Source organism: Camelina sativa, chromosome 3 (assembly GCF_030686135.1).
Source record: "Camelina sativa cultivar CO46 ecotype springtype chromosome 3, ASM3068613v1".
In the NCBI taxonomy this organism is placed as follows: Eukaryota; Viridiplantae; Streptophyta; class Magnoliopsida; order Brassicales; family Brassicaceae; genus Camelina; species Camelina sativa.
Genome location: NC_141882.1, coordinates 27,463,515 through 27,484,776, shown reverse-complemented (window position 1 = coordinate 27,484,776; position 21,262 = coordinate 27,463,515). Strand labels below are relative to the sequence as shown.

Here is a 21,262-nt window from a genome sequence, read left to right as displayed (position 1 = left end):
ACAACTCTGAGAGCATATCAAAAGAGAACCTTACGTTATTGTATAATTTTACAATAACGTAAAATTATCATTTGTTAGGAAGTAAATAATACTAGTCCTGAGACTTATTATCCGAGATCCGATCCGGTATCCGTTCACATCCAATCTAGAAATTCGGATATGACGGTGAACCGGATCCAGATTCGGATAGTGAAAACTTGAATCTGGCCGGATACGGATCCGGATCCGGATAATAGATATATATTAGACCGGATATCCGGTAGTTGTTTATTATTTTGCCTGTATGCTTATCAAACATAATCCAACATAATTTTGTTATTGGGCCTAGCTAACAGACTTTTCTTAAACCTAGTTTCTAATCGATGCCAAAGAGAAGAGAACCTAGTTTCTAAGAGGGTCTTGAAACAGTAAAAAAATATAAATAAAAACAAAAATTAGTTTTAGTAGTTGAACAGTATAGATCCAGGATCTACAAACATCTCTGCTCAGACATAAAAGTGGTTGGGAAGACACAAAATCTATACATATTTATATTGTTCCTATTTTTTTTATTTTTTTTGTTTTTAAAAACACTCAAATTTTGATTACCGATGAGGATGTCCTTACACCCCGTTCTATCTCCGCTGCTACCGCTTCCATACTCACTCCATATCTAATTTTTTTTTCTCCTTTACATCCGTTTCCATGGTGATGTTGTCATATGTACAAGGTTTTGTAAACGGATTCGATTTCCACCGTACGTTATTGGCGACGTTCATAAATCGCTCATCTCCACTAAGTATATCAATCGCTAATCCTAGATTCTTCTTATCAGCCGAATTATTGTGTTTGGTCGCAGTTTTCTGATGATGGGACAAGAGACCATTGAGGAAGTCAGGAAGACGATGATGAAACGGTGTGCGTTGAACCATATTCGGATATTCGATTTTTCTTACGAATAATTTCGGATATCCAGATTTTTGGATACGGATCTGGATAGTAATAACGTGAATCCGCCGGATACGGATCCGGATTCGGATAGCTAAAAAAATGTCAGATATCCAGATCTGTCTCAGGGCTAAATAATATAATCATATACATAAAAATAAAGTTTCACTCTATCCTTAATGGTTCATTTATCATTTAATTTTTAGGGTATTTGCAAAAATACTCTTTTTTCATGTCTATTTTTAAATTATTTTTCCATGTTGACCATTTTTAAAACTATCATTTTTTATGTATAAAATGAACAACATACATTTTTTGAGTGACATCAAGAATGTACAGTCTCTAAAATTAAAAATTTCCTGCCAAAAAATGAAAAAAAAAAATTCCAGCCAAAACTACGAAATTGGATTTTTTAGCAAATTTTTTTGAAATTTATACTTTATAAAAACCTTGTAAACGCTTTTAAAAAATTTTCAAAACACCTTTTAAAAACCTTGTAAACGCTTTTATAAGGTTTTTATAAAGTTTTTAAAAGCTTTTTAAAAAGTTTCCTTATCAGATTTTTATAAGGCAGTTAAAAAGTCTTTTTCAGGTTTTTATAAGGTTTTTTATAAGGTTTTTATAAGGTTTTTATAAGGTTTCTACTTATTAAAACCGTTTTTAAAAGGTTTTTTTTATAAGATTTTTATAAGGTATTTACAAAGCTTTTATATGGTTTTAAAAGGTATTTATAAGGCTTTTATAAAGTTTTTATAAGTAGAAACCTTATAAAAGCATTGTAAATTTTTTTTGGCGGGAAATTTTTTTTGTCAAAATTTATTTGGCGGGGGGAATATATTTCAGAAATATTTTGGTGGAAAAATTTTGTTTTTCAATTTGTTGATTAAAATATTTTTCATGTAACGATAAAATAGTAAATAAAATAGTAATTAAAAATTAAAGGAGGGTAAAAATAAAAATGACAAAAAGGGCAAAAATAAAAATGACAAAAATTAAAGGAGGGAATTATTATTATTATTATTATTATTTTTTTTTTGTTGACAAAAAAAAGAGGTATATCAAAAAAAAGTATTTCTAACAAATTCTCTTAATTTTTTTGAAAATTATGTTTATTTTAAATAATTTTAGAATTTAATTAAATGTTTTAGGTAATTTTGAATATCATAGTAACAATTTTTTTAATCATTAACAATATTTTTAAAAATAAGTGGTATATTTTGATATTGTATGATTTGGATAAATAAAGTGTATTATTGACATTTAGGAAATTTGTTTCTTATATATGTATTTTTAGGGAGAATTTCAAAAATACATTTTTTTCAATACCACTTAGAAATACCATTTCATAAAACTTTATTAAAAAAATCTTTCTCAAAAAGTTTTCATAGTTTTATGATTATTACATAAACTAAAATAAATTAACATAACTAATACAACAACCAATATTTACTTAACGAAGACAAATATTTATTTGAAAAAATATTATTTTGATCTTTAAAACTTATTATTACACAACAACTACATAACGGTAAACAATTTGATAACAATTACAGTACAGATAAAATTACAATTTTAAAATTGTCACTTTCGTAAAATATAAACAAATCCCTAACGAATCGAAAAGAAGGAGACGTTTTGATATGTACACAAGAGATTTGAGTCCCTGAGTAAAAAAGCAATATACAGTTTTCTTCTTCATCTTCTTATTAGTTTTGACTTATGACTTATGAGTGTAAACAAAACGTATTTGTTCTTTGTATGGTTCGGCTCTCCTTAACGTTTTATTTCCCAATCCAAGCTAAGACACTGCACACAAACAAAACCATCATTGGGTTTAGCTTCAAGGCATTAAACATAACATAAAAACAACTCATCACCATCTTATGTGATCGAATCACAAGAGCTATGAGCCTAAGACTAGGTATGAAAACGGGTTAAAAATAGACCAGATTTTTCAAAGTTTGGTCTTGTGGTTTTACGGGCAAACCCCAAGTTATAAGCCAATATGTAACATACTAGACCAGTTCGACTCAAGCTGGCTAGACCAAAACAGTTGTACCACTCTCATCATTGTCACCAATAGCAGAGAGTCAGTGCCATAATTGGTACGTACAAGTTCTCTAATATCCTCGTATAAATCCTGGATCTAAAAGCTCATATGTTTCAGCATGACCATAAAACCGAGCAAACAAAAAGTGTTTATCGACATACTGATGAGAAAAACCACATGCTAAAATACAGAGTAAAGACGAAATCTTGCAATATAAAAAAACTGGGCAAGCAAACTCAAACCCAAAACATAGTAAGTAAGTTAGTAACCCATTGCTTCACTGACCATTTCCTTTCTAGACCTAGGCGTTCACATCACTGAAAGGTTATGACTTTCATAGACTCATGCATCATAATCTAGGTGGGTCTCGTTTCTCATAGAGCAACTAGTAAGCTAGGAAAGCTACTGCTACCCAGAGGAGTAGATAAGAGCAAGTAAAAATGACTATACTTCTGCATGATTTCTTTCATCTGCAATCTTATCATACTTACGTCAAGCTACAAAATTCAAATGCTATCGAACCAACTCAGATTGATACCATATATTAGATGCCTAAAATGCTTATCCGATTTGATTTATGAGGTCCTTCTAACAATGAATCAGTATTCATATCTACCAATTCTCACTTCTCAGACACCGAGAAGTGAACCACTTTGCACACAGACATCAGAGCCAAGAGTAGCGGAATAGAAGAAAATCACAAACCTCAATCCAAATCGTCTTCTCTGGTATCCATATCAGATCCACTGCCAGAATCCGAATTTGCATCCGGTCTCCTGAATGACCATGGAAACGATATACTAAACCTCCTCGGCGTATGCGTTTCACCAGATGATCCCTCCCCGTCTCCACTCGTCTGACCTCCACGAGTCCTGTTCTCATAATCAGGATCATCCGTGGGTAACTCATGTCGACAAACCGGACACGAGTTATGCAGCTGCAGCCACGGAAGCAAGCAATCATGATGGTACACATGCTTACAAGGCATCTGCTTAGCTTCAATACCATCTTCAAACTCATCCATACAAACAGCACATTGATTCATTTCCGATTGCAAAATCTCTTTACTCACTTTCACAGTCGGGAGCGCATCGATGGCTGATTTAGAAGCTGGAGGAGTTCCGTATCGATTCTGATCATCTTCAGCTAGTTGTTGAATCAGATCCTCGAGACCACGCCCAAAGAAGTAATCTCCGTGGTTTCCCGGTAACGGATTAGCTGGATCGGAGAGTTGATTCTGATTCTCGACCAGAAACTGAACATTGATTCCGCTTGATTGAAGTTGCAGGAGATGGTTATGGATAAATCGAACCGGATCGAAAGCATCAGGTTGTTGCTGAGTAGTAGTATTAGTAGTAGACTGTGGCTCCATCGATTGCCCTAAGAAACTCGGATTCGTGAAGTCCATGACTGGTATGAAAGGTAAGCGTGATGAGATTGGATCCGACATCGGGAGAATCAGATTGGGGATTGGATTAGGGTTAGGGTCTACGTATTCTTCGAGGAAACCACCGTTGCAAAGAGGACAAAATGGATCAGCGGAGGAAGTAATAGTGATTGTGATCGTCTGATTGCATTGGTAGCAGAAGAACATCTTCTCCGTCTCCGCCGCGACGGAAGATCCGATTGAGTTTCCGCCGGAAGTCATGACGGAATCTGCAAATCTCTCAAAACGTTGAAGACGATAGAGAGAGAGAAAGAGAAAGACGTTTCAGCGAATCTGTAATTGTGTCGCCTAACTCAATCTTTTTGAATAACGGGCTTCAGGCCCGGCCCACCTGTTAAGGTGTTTGGTATAAAGTATGGGGTGAAATTGAAAGAATAAAAAAGTATTGGACTTTGAAAAGAAATTGATCACCTGCTTTACTTCCTATGCCACACAGACGTGGTCCGCTGAGTCAACACAGCACAGAGGATTAGGAGAACGTGGACGAAGAAGCCATGGACTCTATCGTCTCCAGTTCGACGGTTCTTATCCGATCATATCTCACTCCTCCGGTTCGTTCACATTCTCCCGCTGCTTCTTCCGTCTCCGTGAAGCCTCTGAGCTCAGTTCAGGTCACCTCCGTCGCGGCTAACCGCCAACTACTTTCGTTTAGGTCCGGTGGTAGACGAACCAGGAAACTCACTAGCTCGGCGATAAGATGTGGCGGAATCAAAGAGATTGGAGAGAGTGAGTTCTCGAGTACGGTTCTGGAATCGGAACGGCCGGTTTTGGTTGAGTTCGTCGCTACTTGGTGCGGTCCCTGCAAATTGATCTATCCCGCCATGGAAGCCTTATCTCAGGTTTGATTTATCCATTCTCTCTTTTGATGATCACGCAATTCATACTGTTTCTGATGAAGTTGAATCAGATCAGTTGATTTGAGATGAGAGATTTCGCGCATGATTTGATGATACAAACTTGGGATTTTGAGATTTTTATTGTATGAGCAACTATTGTGAACCCTTGACCATTAGCTCTAAAACTACTAAAAATGTCAGCTAGTGTTTAGAGTAGAGCTTCCTTTGTAAGTACTTAGAGAAATAGATTTGAAGACAGTAATTATACATTTCGATTCTGATGAGCTTTTCCTTTCAAATGCTATATTTTTGAGATTTCTTTAGTTTTCATGTTTACTAAAACTCGAAATGTTTCTTTTGTCTCAGGAATATGATGACAAATTGACGATTGTAAAGATTGATCACGACGCTAATCCCAAGTTGATAGCAGACTACAAGGTTTATGGTTTACCTCATTTCATCCTCTTCAAGGACGGGAAGGAAGTTCCAGGTAGCAGAAGGGAAGGTGCTATTACAAAGGCCAAGCTTAAGGAGTACATTGATGGTCTTTTGAGCTCGATCTCTGTTGCCTAATCGTCTCTCTTCCCACCGGTATTCCTCTGTCTCAACACTGTATTTTTTAAAAAAAAATGTAAACAAAGCTCTTCAGTTGTGATCTTCATCAACCGGTTCTCGTTTGATGTGTATATCTTGATCTTGCAACAAATTTTATGAATAGAAAAGACTTGAGTTGTTGTCAGAGACAAACAAGCATCATAGGGAAAATACATATCTAGAGGCTTATATGCTTATTACACTTGGCCATTGTCTACTTAGTAGTAAGTTAGGTTTTCGTAGATCGTTCATTAAAAGCATGACTGATCATCGCAGTTTTGTTCCTCAGTCAATAGGATTTGGCTTTTGCAATTTTTGAACTTAATTTCATTTTGTGGTAAAAAAGAATAGAAAAACAGATGCAACTCTATGCAAAAATTTTTTTTTGCTTGGATCTATTGGAATGAATCAGATAAAAGAATTCAACATTAAAGACTTTTTTTTTCAACAACTTCCATTCTTTTTCTTCGAATCCCGTGCTCGAATTCTCACATCCTTGTTGGTTTATTCCCTTGAAAAAACAACCAAAAACCAGTGGCTAAGCACAACCAATGCCTCGACCTTGAAACCTTCAGTTTTTTCAGCTCTCAAACCTCCTTGACATAGGTTTCTTCACTTCCTCCAATAACAGCATCATCTGGGATGTAACGTTTCCAGAACGGATGTTGCTTCCATACTCTTCCCATTTCTTCTATAGGAACCCCTTTTGTCTCCGGCAACAAGAAGAAGATGAAGATGGTCATGATCAGAACCATTCCTCCAAAGAAGTAGAAGAGACCAAACTTCATGTGGCAAAGCATCGTGAGGAAGAATTGTCCAATGAGGAAAGTGAAGAACATATTGACGGAGACGTTGATGGCTTGTCCCGCTGGTCTGATTTCCAACGGACAGATCTCACTTGGTACTAACCATCCTAATGGACCCCATGACCATGCAAACCCTGCAACATACAAACATATGAAAGCTAGGATCCAATCCGCTGTTGCAGGTGTTAAGGTCCCCGCTCCCGTGGTTCCAAATTTCATCCCAATTAAGGTACCCACAACGATCTGCAAATTGACCCATCAAACAATATATGTAAGGTAAGCAATCATCTTTATATTAACATTGTGAAACTGAAAATGTTTTTATTTTTCGCATGTATACGCCAACTCGGAACTAGCATTTTTACCTGGCTAACGATCATTTGGATGCCTCCTTCAAGGAAGAGAATCCTTCTTCCGTATCTGTCAACGGCATAGATCGAGACAAGGGTAGAGACAACATTGACCGCACCCGTAATAACCGCTGAGATGAGCGAGGCATCATCCCCGAAACCGAGAGTTTTAAAGAGAACGGGAGCGTAGAACATTATCACATTGATACCAGTAAACTGTTGGAAGAAAGGAATCGCAGAACAGAAAACAAGTGCGGGTCTGTATTTGGCCTCGTTGAAGATGTTCTTCCATGGATTCTCCACTTTCTTAGCAGCCTCACAAGCATCACAAAGATCTTGAAACTCCTCATCTACGTTATCAGCTCCACGAATCTTCTGCAACATCTCTCTCGCTTGTTCGTACTTGCCTCTCTCGAGCATTGAGTTTGGTGTATCAGGCAAGATAAAAGATCCGATAACCATAATGACTGCCGGAACAGCGGCTAAACCCAAGGACACTCTCCATCCATTCCGGGCCATTTTAGATGTTCCAAAGTTGATTAGGTTTGCAAGCAAAATCCCAATGGTTATAGCCATTTGAAACCCGATGTTAAGTGCTCCTCGGATCTTTGCAGGAGCCATCTCCGAGAGATAAACCGGAGTAGACTGTGGAAAAAATAAAGTTTAACCATGATCGGAAGATGAATGAGCCATAACAAAACCAAATCAGACTTTTCAAACTACACAGTAACAGTATTTTTTATAGCAAACAAATCAATCAAAACCGGATTTGTGCAACCAATTTTCATCGAAATAAACCAATATCAATTTTTTTAACCAGAAAAAATGAAAACCAATAGCCATTAAATTTTCTTATACCCAAATTAGATAGTACTAATTAAAAATAATTATTTTATATATTCTTTCAATGGTTTCAATTAATTTTAGACCAAACTGAAACTGAACCGATAAATTTAGCCGAGGGAAAAATGTAATTTGAATATAGTTTGGAACCATAAACTAAAAAACGGCTCGAGAACTGAGAAAAATTTGAACCAAACCGAGCTGAAAAATGGAATCTAAACCACATAACCATGTTTAAGTTGTTGACTCACCTGATTAGCAAATCCAACACCGACTCCGAGCAACAATCTACCGACGATGAGCATTGCAACGTTGGTGGCAAATGCGTTGAATAGAGAACCTATGAGGAAAGCAACCCCTCCAACAAACATGGAGATTTTGCGTCCGTACTTCCTTGTAACAGCCGAAGCTGCAAAGGAAGACGCAAGAGCCGCGAGGTAGAGTGAGGAAGTGAACAATTGGAGCATTTGGTTATCGAATTTGCAGTAAGCGGTCTCGCGCTTTGCTGCGTGCATTTGCCTATCAACCTCCGGGAAAAACTTGCTCAGAAACTCCCCCATTGATGTCACTCCTCCTACACAACAAAAGAAGTCACGTTACATTGCCCGAAACTAGAGTGTAGAGAGAAAACCAAAACGAAAATAACTCAAAAAAGTTGATGGACACCGGAAGAAGGAAAATGCATGCGTATATGGAATTTACGGACCTGAGATTCCGAGGTCGTAACCGAAGAGGAGACCTCCCATAGCGGCTACAATACAGGTCATGATGACAAAGACTGTGACCCCGCCTTCATAGCTTCCTCCACCACCACCATCTGATACAAAAGCTCCTCCAGCCATTATTACTTATTGATTGTTTTTTTATTGTTTTACCTTTTGCTTTGTTATACAAACAAATACTTGTGAGCTTTTGATTCAAAAACTGAAGAGCTTGTGAGCTTCTTAAATATAAGAGTATTCGTGGTCTATTAATAGGAATGGATTGCTTTATTAGCTATTAGAGATTTGTCTTTGCTTGTGAATCGGGGAAGTGGTTTTTTCATGTTCTTCAAACCCAGTTTTAGTGGAGATCTTACTGTCTTTTTTTCTTACAGTTTCTTTTGTTTTTTACGGACATCTTCCGGTCTTATCTCTATTCAACGCATTTGTATTACATAAATATGTTGGGGAAAAACAGTCTCTAACCCCCGAAAATAGGAACTTGTAAATAATATTATTGAGGGATAACTTAGTACGTGTAATTTAGTCTATTTGGGGATTATTTCTAGTTTAGTTTGAATCAGATTTAAAATTGGTTGATAGATACATATACACGTCACTATGGATCGTTTGTTCCAGCTAATTTGAGAGACAGCATTACAAAGATATACTGTATAAAAGAAGACGAAGAAACAACCAAAGTAAGATATTTTACATAGAAGAAAACTGTACTCTTATTGAGTAGGTTTAAGATATTCTTATTGATTAGTTCGTCTGACCATCAAGATATGAATATATGTTCGTTTTAACAATTTCAGCGTCATAGATAAGATAACCAGTTCTGCATGTCAACAATAATTTTTTTTAAAAAGAAAAGAATGTATGTCAATTGATCCACAAACAATATTACAAACAAATTGGTCGGGAAGGCCTTCTTTGCATCTCTTTGATGACAGTTTTTGGACATAGATTATTTATCTTGATCTTTTTAATCTTCATGGCACCAAACATTCTTAATATTTCCCAATACACATTAATTAATACATACTCATCTAAAACCATGTGGTCGTTAATTAATTTAAGGATCAATCATACAGTGTCTTCTTACATAATACTCGATAGTAGGTTTTCACCTGCGATACACCGCGAGACTAAATTATAAATTAATGTATTTTAATTTCAATAATAATTTTTAATTTATTTAATTTTCAAATTTTCAATTAATTAAATTTTATCTAATTAATTTATAATTTTGTTTAGAAAGTTTTTTCTTTTTCTTATGTTTTATACAATTTATAACCTAATTACATTAAATTTGTTATTAGATAAAATATAAAATTTTAAACACTTAGTTTTGGTTTCTATAATTAAACAGAGGTATATGTCTATATGGTATGTTAGTGTATATTTTTATGTATATACAATTTTTTTTTTGGAATATTAAGAATGTGTTGTAGTTTGTGTAATATTTTGTAATTCATATACTAAATAATTTATAATTTAATTTTCCAAACTATGACTACAAATTTATAGTATATAAATAAACTAATAGTTTTAGTGTTGGTTCTAAAGTCCAAATCTGCCATGCTAGGCGGATCACGCAACATGTTCAAAGATTTTTAATCCGCAAAAATTCATCGTACGAAACCTGTGAAAGTAAAATATAGTATATGAGGCTAAAAGTCACTTTCTATCAAATCAATTTTTCAAATTTTTTAAAAACAATACCTCTTCACTCAACTCCTCATAAAATAAGGAAATAAAATCTGTATACATTTGCAATTATGTTTGTTACCTCTTAAAACACTTAGCTTCTATAAAAAAACAAATATAAGTAAAATTAATTTATTTCTTAAATTAATTATTTAATGTCAATGGCATGCTTTTAAATAAATACCAACTTCAGGATTTATTTTATAAATGTATCCAAAAATGTATATATAAATGGTTTCATGTTTTAGTAGGGATGTTTTTTTTTTCAAATCAAATGATGCTCTCATCTTTGATGCACTATTTGTCATTTTTTCATTTTTTCTGCAATTTGTTTTATGATTGGTTGAATTGTGTTAAATAAATAATAAATAAGGAAATTATTATTATTATTTGTTTGGACAAAAAAATGAATTTATATAAGTGGTTTCTTAGTTTATGTGTAAAAAATGAGCTTTAATGTTTTTTTTGGCTTGGTTGTCAAAGATTGAATTTGGGATTAGGAGAAATGTAGAAAAAAATACAAATATATATATATATAATAAAGTTATAATTTAAAGGAGAAATACAAAATTAAAATAATATTGGACCAAGAAATATATGAGAATATAAAATTAAAATCTATACTAATAAAAAGTATGAGCTATAAGCTCCTAAAGGCGTCTACATAGGATTTTAAACAACCAATAGAAATTTGACATATCAGTTATTAACATTTTATACAATTTCCAGAATTTTCTATATTAAGAATAATTTTAAACAACCTATCATGATTTGACATGTCATTTATTAACATTTTTTAAATTTACAGATTTTTTTAGAAAAAGGAAAATTTTAAATTTATGGAAATCAAAGAACTAAGCACAATATCCCACATCGGCTAGAATTTTTTTAGACAATGGTTCAGAACTAGTATAAATAAGATTAATATGCTTCCAACAACGAATGAGCAGGAAACCTTGATTTATCAGGCGTCCAAGTTTAAAAGTATTATTTGGTTTGATCTGGTTTTTTATTTGATCAAATTAAAACTTTAAACAGTTTCAAAAAAATATTATAATATTTAAAATTTTAAAAAGTTTAAATATTATAAATATTGAAACGTTTAAAAGTTCTTAACTTTTAAAAAGTTTTTAAATATTATAAGTTTTAAACTTTAAAATTTTAAACTATTATAAATATTAAAAAAAATTAAAAGGTTCAAATTTTATATTTCGAAACCTTTTAAAAGTTTAAAATATTATAAATATTGATGCAAAACATAAATTATCTTATTTATCTACATTTGTGCTTTTTTATTTCTTATTAGCTGTAAAACATATTTTTATGTATGATTTTATAGATGAGTTGATATTCTTTCATTAGTTTTTTATTTTTGGGTCTAAGGAAGAAGGATTGACATCGCAAGACCTTAATTTGATGTTTGAGTCAAATTTTGAGGTTTAAAGAAGAAAGATGGACGACAAACACACACGTTTTATTAGCTATACATAGGCATGACCAGGGTTCCGGTTGTCACGGTTAAGGTTTATTAACCATCGGTTATGGTTAGAAATTTTTGTAACCTTAACCAGAACCGTTTAACAAACGGTTAAACAGTTACGTTTAAATACGGTTACGGTTCAAGCGGTTACTGTTCTTTATGGTTACGGTTCAAGCGGTTACTGTTATTTATGGTTACGGTTATTTGATAATATGATACAGTTGATATTATTTGATGATATAATATAATTGATATTATTTATTTATAATTAATATGTTCTTATAGTGTACTCATATTTCTATATATCATATGACTCATATTAAATAAATAATTATTAGTATATTTTATTATGTTTTTAAAATATTATAAACCAAGTAAGAATTTTAGTTTGAGAAGTTTCTAAACGGGTGGATCTAAAACCAAATAAGTATATGGATAAAATTGTCAATAATTGGGTCCATGTGTTGACTATGCTGGTAATCATAATTTTCACAAATTTTATGAGAAAAGAAATGATTTTGTTATTAGAGTTTAATGGATTAACAAGTTGTGTGGTAGTTTAAAAATGTGTATCTGAAATTTAATTATTTTCTTTAATACTAATTTTAAATTTTTTTATAAGATAATATTTTATTAGCATAATCAATCATATATAATTTTTATAATTAATCATATATAATTTTTATCAAAATATATCAAATAAACTTACCCATACCCTGGGTTCAAAACATAGTAATATATGAAAAAATTGCAAATAACCACGAAACAATTGAGATCTATCTCTCTCTCTCTAAGCAAGCAGAGACGCGCTTGCAAACCCTAATCCGACGACCTCTCCTTCGCCGCTCGATCCTCATCGCTGGTCAGATTCGTCTCCATCTCGCTCTTCCCCTTTTCCCTCTCTCTCGTTGTGTTACGCTGGATCGAATCTTCTTTTTTTTTTTTTTTTGTTCTCCTGGTCTTCGAGCTCAAGAAATTTGAGGTTTCAATGGTCTTCGATTTCATTTAGTAATTTCGTCAGACTCTATCCTTTGTATGTTTGTATTCTTATAGATTGAACAACACAAGTGAATTGTATTTAGTATTGAAGTAAAGTTCCGTGGGATTGTCAATTTTACAGATTCGCGTGACGGCTTTGTTTTTGATGAAATTGCGTTACGATGGCTGGATACTCAAACAAAGGAGCTCCTACTAATGGATCAGTCTACGTCTCCAATCTCCCTTTAGGAACCGACGAGAATATGCTGGCTGAATATTTTGGAACCATTGGGTTGCTTAAGGTATGGTATTGGCCAGGTACTACCTAATTGTTTCTTTTGTTTTGATTTTGATGTCATTGCATTTGTTTATGGGTCACAAAGTTTTCGAGTTTCTCACATGTTTCTCCCTACATTGTTTTTAGAGAGACAAACGAACTGGTACTCCGAAGGTATGGCTGTACCGAGACAAAGAGACTGATGAGCCCAAGGGGGATGCTACTGTTACCTATGAGGATCCGCATGCTGCTCTTGCTGCTGTTGAATGGTTCAATAACAAAGATTTCCATGGGAGCACCATTGGAGTTTTTATGGCTGAGTCCAAGAACAACAAAATTGCTGGTGATTCAGTTGAGTTTCTTGGATTTGATGAAGGTGCTGCTATGGAAAGTAATGGAGGTGCTGGAAGGGGGAGAGGTCAGGCTGATTCGTCGGCCAAGCCATGGCAGCAAGATGGCGACTGGATGTGCCCTAATACAAGGTCTGTATGATGTGATATCGGTGAGGAGCTTCATCTAGCTCTTTGTTTCCGTTGAATTGGCAGTTTTGTTGTTTTTAGCTTTTTTCGCGGTAGTGTTCTCATATTCTTCTATTGGCAGTTGTACAAATGTGAATTTTGCGTTCCGTGGGGTTTGTAACCGCTGCGGAACTGCCCGACCAGCTGGTGCATCTGGTGGCAGTATGGGGGCTGGTGGTCGTGGAAGGGGTCGAGGTGGTGGCGCTGATGGTGGGCCACCTGGGAAGCAGCCCAGTGGTGCTCCTACTGGTCTTTTTGGTCCAAATGATTGGGCTTGTCCAATGTAAGCATTGATATTAGGTTGGAAATAGTTGGTTCAGTTTCCCAAGATAATGAGTGTTTAGTGCATGGTTAAAAAAACATTGCAATAGGTCATGTATATTTCATCATTAGCAGAAGGGAACATTTAAATAGTATATGCCGTCGGTGGTATTAAAACTAATTTGTTGGATGTGTGTGAAGGAATATAGCTTGTATCTCACCTTTTTTGATGATGTCAGTTGACTGTTAACTTAGAAAGAAGTGATGACCCGCTTTGCTGTGTGTTTTCCTCCTTTTTTGAACATTGTTTTTAATTTTTGTAATTTTCCGTTAGATGGCTGTAAAATAAATAATTGAAGGGATGCGAAACGTGGGTGCTTTAGAGGAAGTTATATTTGTGAAGATAGACTGCCTTCAGTTTTTTTGAGTCTGATACAAAGTAGGACTACAAGTTTTAAATTAAATGCAAATTATGCTATGTGTTTTCTACTATCCTAACCAAGAGGCTGCTCTGTGTGAATGCATATGGGTTCTTAGGCATGATGCATTTTTGTATTATATATGCTTTGGTTTTCATTTTCATTGGTTTTTAGTCCAGGAGAAATCCAAAAGTGACTTTTCCGTTTTGCTCTAATTATGTAACTTTCAGGTGTGGCAATGTCAACTGGGCTAAACGTTTAAAATGTAATATCTGCAACACCAATAAACCTGGTCAGAATGAAGGTGGTGTGAGGTATGACTCACTGCCAATAATAAGATTGCCTTTGAATTGTTATTTGCTATATACGAGCTGAGGAATTGTGTTATAAATGATTTTACAGTGAATGTAGGAGAGATCATAGATTTTCTGTTTGTAGTTTGTTGTAAGGAGTGTATTTTTATTCTGAACGAGTGCAATTTGAATGAATGCCTGTTTTTTTTGACAATTGATATCGTGCTTGTAACGTTCTATTCTGACCAAATTAGAGTTGCATATAAGAAATTTGTTATCCTAAAAGACCAGTGCTGAAGCATTTATTTTCTCTAAATAGGGGAGGTCGTGGTGGTGGTTACAAGGAATTGGATGAACAAGAATTAGAGGAAACAAAGAGGCGCAGGCGTGAGGCTGAAGAAGTAAAAAATGCTTTCCTTGAAAAGCTGTTTGTGTATTTTTTGTTGCAATTCGGATGAGTTCTCAGTTTATTGGTATATCCCATTTAACGTCATAAATATTTCAGGATGATGGTGAAATGTATGATGAGTTTGGGAATCTCAAGAAGAAGTACCGTGTTAAAATGCACCAAGCTGACACCAGACCTGCTGTTGCTGCTGGTCGTGCAGGGTGGGAAGTCGAGGAACTAGGTAATTTCTCTTTCCACTATGATAGAAATTTGTTTGGCTCGATATATAACTAGCTGTGTAGTGAATAGTCCTCAAAGAAAGTTTCCGCTTGTCATCTAGACACTTTGAGTGAAACTTAACATATATGGAGGGAGGGATTTGTTGGAATTTTCACATTAAGCTTCAGCTAACTTGCCTAAATAGCCCAGGCCTTGAGAGGGGATTTCCAATAAACAATGTTTTTCCTTGTTAGAGTGTTCTTCTTTTTAACTGCATATATAAAGAGGAAGATAACAAAGATGAATAGATATTTATTGCTGCTTCCCCCAAAAAAAAAAGGGTCATGATCCAATGTGGTTGTTCACAATTTATATTTTGACTGTGGCAGGTATTGATAAAGATGGAAGAGAGAGAAGCAGAGACAGGCAAAGAGACCGTGGTAGAGATCATCACTATGATAAGGATAGACGCAGAAGCAGAAGCAGAAGTCGAGATAGGGAAAGAGGCAAGGAGCGTGACTATGACTATGACCATGATCGGGACAGAGACAGAGACTACGGTCGTGAACGTGGAAGCAGGTACCGTAACTGAGAGTGGTCATAAGTGTTAGGGTTTTTAGTTTCTCATCTGTTTCATCGAACTTAACTTCTACAACGATATCATTACAACGTCCGTCTCCTATCTTTCTCTTTTTTGACTTATTTTGTGAAGTAAAAGTCTTTTGGGTACTTCAATGGCTATTGTTTTGGTCTCAATATGTTCTGAGAAAAGCATCGTTTTGAAAATTTGATAATTATGTCAAATATATTCATTTACCTTTTAGCCACAAAAAAAAGGGAGAATATCATATACTAATAATTGGAAAATTTGGTTACCGACGTCATTTTGCAAATTTAGACGCGTCTTAATTGATTGTCTTTTTTTTTGGTGTTTTGTTGTTTCATCCCCAATCATTTTAGTCGATGTATGGTTTTGATGGAATCAAAAGATAGAAGATGAAAAAAATCTGTGTGGTGGATAGTATAGTTTCTGAAAATAAAGCAGGATAAGAAAAAAATGGGGATTTGTATGTGATAGGGATGATGATATTATATACTACTGTTTTATATTTTTTTTGGACAGCAAAGATGATATATACTATTAAAAACATCATTTCATTGTCATGACTCATGAACGTGGTCGGATTTGGAAATACGATGAAAAAAGCTCGTCATGGACTCGCACTTAAAACAGAAATATCTTTTTCGTCTAGACCCCACAATGAATTCACATGCACTACAATGTAATGCCAACATATTCTTAGTTAATGAAAAAATAAAAGTTAATGAAAAAAGAAAAGTTAAAGAAAAAGTGATGAAAGTACAAGAAAATCTTAAAGTTGATTTGTTTCTACGTTGAGTTTAAATATAATCAGAAGTTACGTTATCTATTCATGTTTGAGTTTAAAGCTCATATAAGATATGAACCGAATGCATAAACTACTTGACACTAAAAACTAATGTATTTTTTATAGAAAAGAATCGAAACTTAGTAGTTTGGTACCATGAAAATTGTGCAATTGGATAAGAAAAGATTAAAAAATCAATTAATTTTTGAAAGTCAATCCTACACAAAGAAGAAAATAAGAATAAAAATTCAATGGCATTCTTTTAAAAACCAACAAAACATGACAAACAAAAAGAGATAAATTTTATGGGAATTTGAGATAATTTGAAATTTTTATGTGGGTTTCTATAATTTGTTTTAACATTACACTAGCTCAACATAAAATTTGTCTTACTTCCCTCTAATTTCTCTTTGAAATTTTAGATTTAATTAATTTATTGGTGTACATTCTTATTACAGGTGTAAATAAAGACAAACAAAACACTATATATATCCACTCATTTACATGTGCCCACTTTTAATTATTGCTCTATAAACTCCAAAAAAAAAAAAAAAAAAAACAGAGGAAGAACAAGAAAAAAGCTCTCTCACAAGTCACAAGACTCATTAGGCTTTCATAGTTGTTCAATTCAATGTCTCCTCTCCACGATCTTAAGATCAATCTCAATGGACAATACATATTCTTCCTCAATCAGGTAAAGAACCAAACCTAAAACTCAGTTCAAAATTCATGACAATGCTCTGTTCTTAATTCTCTTTATACTCTGTATTTTTATTTTAGGATGTAATTTCAGAGTACTCTGGAAGCTTGAGGAAGATGATAAAACAGAGCAAGAAGAAGAGAAACAAGAAAAAGAAATCTCCAGAGATCATCACTATCGAGCTTGATGATTTTCCAGGTGGACCAGATGGGTTTGAGCTGGTTTCAAGGTTCTGTTACAACAACGGAGATACCTCAATCATTGATGTCTCGAATGTCTCGACTTTGTACTGCTGCTCTGTTTATCTTGGCATGACGGAGAAGTTCTGTCTCTCTAATCTCTTCCTTCAGACCGACAAGTTTCTAGACGAAGTGTTCTATGGGTCTTGGAACGACATCGTCATGTGTCTCAAGAACTGCGAGCAAGTGTTCCTCCAAGCAGATTCCTATGGTCTCGTTGATAAGCTAATCTTTGCAGCTTTGACCAAAATCTCTCGGAACTCAGAAACGTTTTCTTCTTCTTCACTCTCTTCCTTCGCCTCTTCTCTTTCTCCTGAGATGGCGAAAAACACGCCGGAATCAGACAGTAGGTATATTTCGCAATCTGTTTCTTGCGGAAGAAGTAACGAGTGGTGGTTCGAAGATATGTCAAATCTCTCCCCGCAGATCATCTTAAAGCTAGTTATGATCATTGGAGCTTACAAAACCAACATAATAAGCTCAGTCCTAACGAGATTTCTCCTCCATTATCTCAAGACAAAACTCCAAACCAAATCAATAAGTACCACAGAGCTTATGAGGAACAAACTCGAGTACTCCGATTTAGCTGACATAGCGGTTAAAGGAGTGATTTCCGCAGGGAAAAACGCGTTTTCTTGCAGGAAACTCTTCTGGGTTCTTCGAGTTTTATCAAGTTTTAGCCTAAGTAGAGAGTCAAGAACCGGTTTAGAAACCCTAATTGGAGAAATGTTGGAACAAGCAACACTTGATGATCTTCTGATATCTGCAGGAGGAAGCAGAGAGGGTGGTTTCTATGATGTGGATCTTGTGATAAGATTATTAAAAGTGTTTGTGAAGAACATGGAAGAAGAAGAAGAAGAATCAAGTGAGAAGAATATGAAAGATATTGGGAAACTGATTGATAAGTACTTAAGAGAGATATCTCCAGATCAGAATTTGAAAGTCTCCAAGTTTCTTGGTGTTGCAGAGAGCTTGCCAGATTCAGCTAGAGAATGCTTTGATGGAGTTTACAGAGCCATTGACATCTATCTACAGGTCAGTTTTTTTGTTTTAAAAAATCTATATTTTGGTATGTTTTTGTTTTCTTGAATTTCCTCACCAACTACAATTGATTTGATTGAGCCAAAAAAACAAAAATGTTTTTGTTAATTTTTTTTTCTTCTGCAAAAGTGAGACAAAAAATAGAGAATAACTTGATTTTTCTATGTGTATTGGACATATAGAAGATGACAAGTGCCAGACAGATTACAATAACCATTTGCTTTTAAATACATTTTGGCTTTGCACATTTATTATGAAGAGTTGAAATAGAGTCAACTATTCTTTTATTCATCATAAAGATTTGAACTTTGAGGTATAAAGCCAAACTCAATCTTAAGTTTTAACATAAAACCGAAAATGTACCACAAGAAAGATTTGAGGTTTGAGATTAATGTCTGTTTGGGTGGACATAGTGTATACTAATAAATAAATATGGATGTATATATGATTAAGATTTGGAGTCATCCTTAGATTCTCCACTCTGTCTTGTTACTGCCGTGGGGTTCATGTCAGATTACCCACAAGGCAACAGGTCTTGACTGTATGCTTCTTCTTGTTTTCTTTTAGTAGTCTTAGTCTATTAGTAAAAATATCTGAAAAAGGGAATATTTCTTGTAAGGTACTATCAGTTAAACTTGAACCTACATGTAAAAAACTAACAACTATTCAAGTACAGCTTTATATAAATGTTTCTTCTGTTGACATGTTTTACTGGAATTAAAAATAGTTCAAATTTTCAAAATTTACAGAACCAGTGATATGTCAGTTTATAATTGAGTTTTTACAGTGGAGACTTTAATAATTCTTTGTTTTGTTGTTCTTGTTGTACAGTCTCATCCGAATCTGACATCCCAAGATCGGGCAAAGATATGCCGATGTCTAAATTACAAGAAACTAACAATGGGGACGTGCAAACAGCTCGCCAGAAACCCTAAGATCCCTCCAGAAATCTCCATTGAAGCACTCAAGTCCAGGTGTGAGAATCAACAACAGACAACTTCAGATGTTAAAGTTGTAAACAAGAGTTTCTCATGTAGATATTCAGAAGAGAAGAAGAAGCCTGTACTATTGCATCTCGAGATATCAGATAAATTAGCGGATAGGTTGAAGACTAGAGGAGCATATAATTGGAGGGTCATGGATAGTTTCAGAGAAGGCTTATGAAGAAAATGGTAAAAGTCCCAAGTCAAGATTGAGCAGTCAAATCTTCCAATTCATCAGACAATCTCATTTGCACCCTAAAGTTGTCGAGTGTCTTGTACAAATCATCAGACTTGAGGCGCTTTTTATCGTCGAAAGCTATGAATTCATGAAGCTTACCTTTCACTTCCATCCAACTACATCCCGGCGTTTTCACCACCTGTTGATCCTTTCATTTGTTTTCTTACCAAAGCAACTTCATCCCAGTTTTGGGATTCTGAGTACAAATTAGCCAAGAGCGTGTATCTCCCGCTGTGACTAGGTTGCAGCTTGATCACACGGGATGCTGCGTATCTACCTAGATACCTAACTCATAGTCTTTGTGTATCAAACAAGACCCAAAAAAAGCTCCCCATACCACATTTGTTGGCTCCATTGGCATCTTCTCTATCAAAGTCTTTGCCTCTTCTAGCAAATCCATTTCTTCCAAATAAATCAACCATACACGCATAGTGATCCACATTTGGCTCCAAAATGAACCTTTCTTTCATGCTCATGAAAAGCCTTTGACCTTCTTCTACAAGGCCTCCATGAGCACAGGCGCTTAACACAGCGATGAAAGTAACTTCATTCGGTGAAACATGTCTCCTTAACATGGTCTGAAAGAGATCAACTGCATCTTTTCCATATCCGTGCGCTGCAAGTCCACTGATCATCGCGGCCCAAGCATACACATTTTTGTCAGGAAGTCTCTCGAAAACCAATATAGCTTCTTCTAAACACCCGCACTTGGCATAAAGATCAATCAACGTTGTTCCCACTGTAGTGTTTACCCCAATCGAATTCTTAATAATATAACAATGCACTCTTCTTCCTCGGTGAAGTTCCCCTACGTGAGCACACGCCGAAAGAACACAGCTTAGAGTCTTCTCGTTAGGCACAACACCACTCTCTAACATCTCCTCGTAAACTAACATCGCTTTTTGAAAGCAACGGTTTTGCACGTATTCAAGCAATCAACGCCGTTCAAGTAACCACGTTTCTGTTTGGCATTTCGTCGAACACTTTCTGGGCATCATCATAACAACCTCATTTCCCATACATATCTACAAGAGAACTCCCAATGAACACATCACATATAACTCTTCCTGTTTCCAAGTAAAACCCATGAACGCTTCTCCCAAATCGAACATCTTCAGCCTTCGCTGCAGCGCTCAAGACGCTCATAACAGTCATCTCATTAGCCGCGAGTCCAGTCTTCTTCATCTCCACGAAGCAGAACGGTTTCTCACAAACCCATCAATCATCGCAGTCCAAGAAACCACGTCCTTATCATCAGTTCCATCAAAAACACGACTTGCGGAATCGAACAACCCAGAAACAGAGTAACCCGAAATCAACGAATTCCTCACGAAAAGATCCGAATCAAATCCGAATTCGAGTCTCTCAGTTTGAAAACAGCCTTGAGAAGCGGAGGAAACGTGTGACGGCTAGGGACGACGCCGTTTCGCCGCATATAGAGATAAGCAAGAAACGATAAACGACGGTTGAGAGTAATCCCGCCGGAGAAGTGGCCAACGAGAGAATCCCATAGCTGAACGCTGGGAGTTTGGATTTGAGATAGTAAACGACAAGCGTAGCGGAGTTGAGCTGC

At 35.1% G+C, this 21,262-nt stretch overlaps 5 protein-coding genes, 1 long non-coding RNA gene and 1 pseudogene across 27 annotated transcripts; 4 read left to right on the top strand and 3 right to left on the bottom strand.

Moving 5' to 3' along the window:
• The first annotated feature begins 449 nt into the window (after positions 1-449).
• Positions 450-1,100, top strand: LOC104777966 (uncharacterized). Its single transcript, XR_766366.3, has 2 exons — positions 450-736; positions 839-1,100. It is a non-coding gene; the product is annotated as an uncharacterized LOC104777966 (long non-coding RNA).
• A 1,293-nt stretch (positions 1,101-2,393) lies between these two features.
• On the bottom strand, positions 2,394-4,849 carry LOC104777964 (E3 ubiquitin-protein ligase RING1-like). Its single transcript, XM_010502293.3, has 2 exons — positions 3,683-4,849; positions 2,394-2,733 (listed from the first exon to the last, which is right to left on the bottom strand). Exon 1 carries the CDS (start codon positions 4,623-4,625, stop codon positions 3,684-3,686), a length of 942 nt encoding a protein of 313 aa, XP_010500595.1. The 5' UTR covers positions 4,626-4,849; the 3' UTR covers positions 2,394-2,733; position 3,683.
• LOC104777962 (thioredoxin X, chloroplastic) lies at positions 4,839-5,999 on the top strand. Its single transcript, XM_010502291.2, has 2 exons — positions 4,839-5,263; positions 5,627-5,999. The coding sequence occupies exons 1-2, from the start codon at positions 4,919-4,921 to the stop codon at positions 5,831-5,833; spliced, it is 552 nt and encodes a 183-aa protein (XP_010500593.1). The 5' UTR covers positions 4,839-4,918; the 3' UTR covers positions 5,834-5,999.
• Positions 6,000-6,166: 167 nt separating this feature from the next.
• LOC104777963 (sugar transport protein 9-like) lies at positions 6,167-8,772 on the bottom strand. Its single transcript, XM_087506925.1, has 4 exons — positions 8,560-8,772; positions 8,105-8,427; positions 7,026-7,655; positions 6,167-6,903 (listed from the first exon to the last, which is right to left on the bottom strand). The coding sequence occupies exons 1-4, from the start codon at positions 8,693-8,695 to the stop codon at positions 6,442-6,444; spliced, it is 1,551 nt and encodes a 516-aa protein (XP_087363051.1). The 5' UTR covers positions 8,696-8,772; the 3' UTR covers positions 6,167-6,441.
• Positions 8,773-12,454: 3,682 nt separating this feature from the next.
• On the top strand, positions 12,455-15,856 carry LOC104777960 (transcription initiation factor TFIID subunit 15). 22 transcript variants are annotated; one of them, XM_010502283.3, is made up of 8 exons: positions 12,455-12,755; positions 12,868-13,027; positions 13,150-13,484; positions 13,603-13,803; positions 14,431-14,514; positions 14,813-14,894; positions 14,999-15,122; positions 15,490-15,856. In XM_010502283.3, exons 2-8 carry the CDS (start codon positions 12,908-12,910, stop codon positions 15,690-15,692), a joined length of 1,149 nt encoding a protein of 382 aa, XP_010500585.1. In that variant the 5' UTR covers positions 12,455-12,755; positions 12,868-12,907; the 3' UTR covers positions 15,693-15,856. The 22 variants fall into 22 exon arrangements, with proteins under 22 accessions (XP_010500585.1, XP_010500589.1, XP_010500587.1 ...); XM_010502287.3 differs by having other exon boundaries at positions 12,465-12,609; XM_010502285.3 differs by having other exon boundaries at positions 12,475-12,780.
• Positions 15,857-16,946: 1,090 nt separating this feature from the next.
• On the top strand, positions 16,947-20,084 carry LOC104777959 (BTB/POZ domain-containing protein At1g50280-like). Its single transcript, XM_010502282.2, has 3 exons — positions 16,947-17,182; positions 17,269-18,462; positions 19,300-20,084. Exons 1-3 carry the CDS (start codon positions 17,120-17,122, stop codon positions 19,630-19,632), a joined length of 1,590 nt encoding a protein of 529 aa, XP_010500584.1. The 5' UTR covers positions 16,947-17,119; the 3' UTR covers positions 19,633-20,084.
• Positions 19,806-20,585, bottom strand: LOC104779273 (pentatricopeptide repeat-containing protein At1g50270 pseudogene; annotated as a pseudogene).
• Between the last annotated feature and the right edge of the window lie 677 nt (positions 20,586-21,262).

What these genes read in the sequence shown, in the direction of transcription:
- LOC104777960 (XM_010502283.3), top strand. Translation starts at nt 12,908, where the DNA reads ATGGCTGGATACTCAAACAAAGGAGCTCCTACTAATGGATCAGTCTAC. An exon ending in TGGATGTGCCCTAATACAAG is followed by an intron (nt 13,485 to 13,602) that starts GTCTGTATGATG and finishes TTCTATTGGCAG; the next exon opens with TTGTACAAATGTGAATTTTG. An exon ending in AATGATTGGGCTTGTCCAAT is followed by an intron (nt 13,804 to 14,430) that starts GTAAGCATTGAT and finishes TGTAACTTTCAG; the next exon opens with GTGTGGCAATGTCAACTGGG.
- LOC104777963 (XM_087506925.1), bottom strand. Translation starts at nt 8,695, where the DNA reads ATGGCTGGAGGAGCTTTTGTATCAGATGGTGGTGGTGGAGGAAGCTAT. An exon ending in GTGTTGGATTTGCTAATCAG is followed by an intron (nt 7,656 to 8,104) that starts GTGAGTCAACAA and finishes TTTTTTCCACAG; the next exon opens with TCTACTCCGGTTTATCTCTC. An exon ending in TCCAAATGATCGTTAGCCAG is followed by an intron (nt 6,904 to 7,025) that starts GTAAAAATGCTA and finishes GTCAATTTGCAG; the next exon opens with ATCGTTGTGGGTACCTTAAT.
- LOC104777964 (XM_010502293.3), bottom strand. Translation starts at nt 4,625, where the DNA reads ATGACTTCCGGCGGAAACTCAATCGGATCTTCCGTCGCGGCGGAGACG.
- LOC104777962 (XM_010502291.2), top strand. Translation starts at nt 4,919, where the DNA reads ATGGACTCTATCGTCTCCAGTTCGACGGTTCTTATCCGATCATATCTC. An exon ending in CCATGGAAGCCTTATCTCAG is followed by an intron (nt 5,264 to 5,626) that starts GTTTGATTTATC and finishes CTTTTGTCTCAG; the next exon opens with GAATATGATGACAAATTGAC.
- LOC104777959 (XM_010502282.2), top strand. Translation starts at nt 17,120, where the DNA reads ATGTCTCCTCTCCACGATCTTAAGATCAATCTCAATGGACAATACATA. An exon ending in ACATATTCTTCCTCAATCAG is followed by an intron (nt 17,183 to 17,268) that starts GTAAAGAACCAA and finishes TTTTTATTTTAG; the next exon opens with GATGTAATTTCAGAGTACTC. An exon ending in CCATTGACATCTATCTACAG is followed by an intron (nt 18,463 to 19,299) that starts GTCAGTTTTTTT and finishes CTTGTTGTACAG; the next exon opens with TCTCATCCGAATCTGACATC.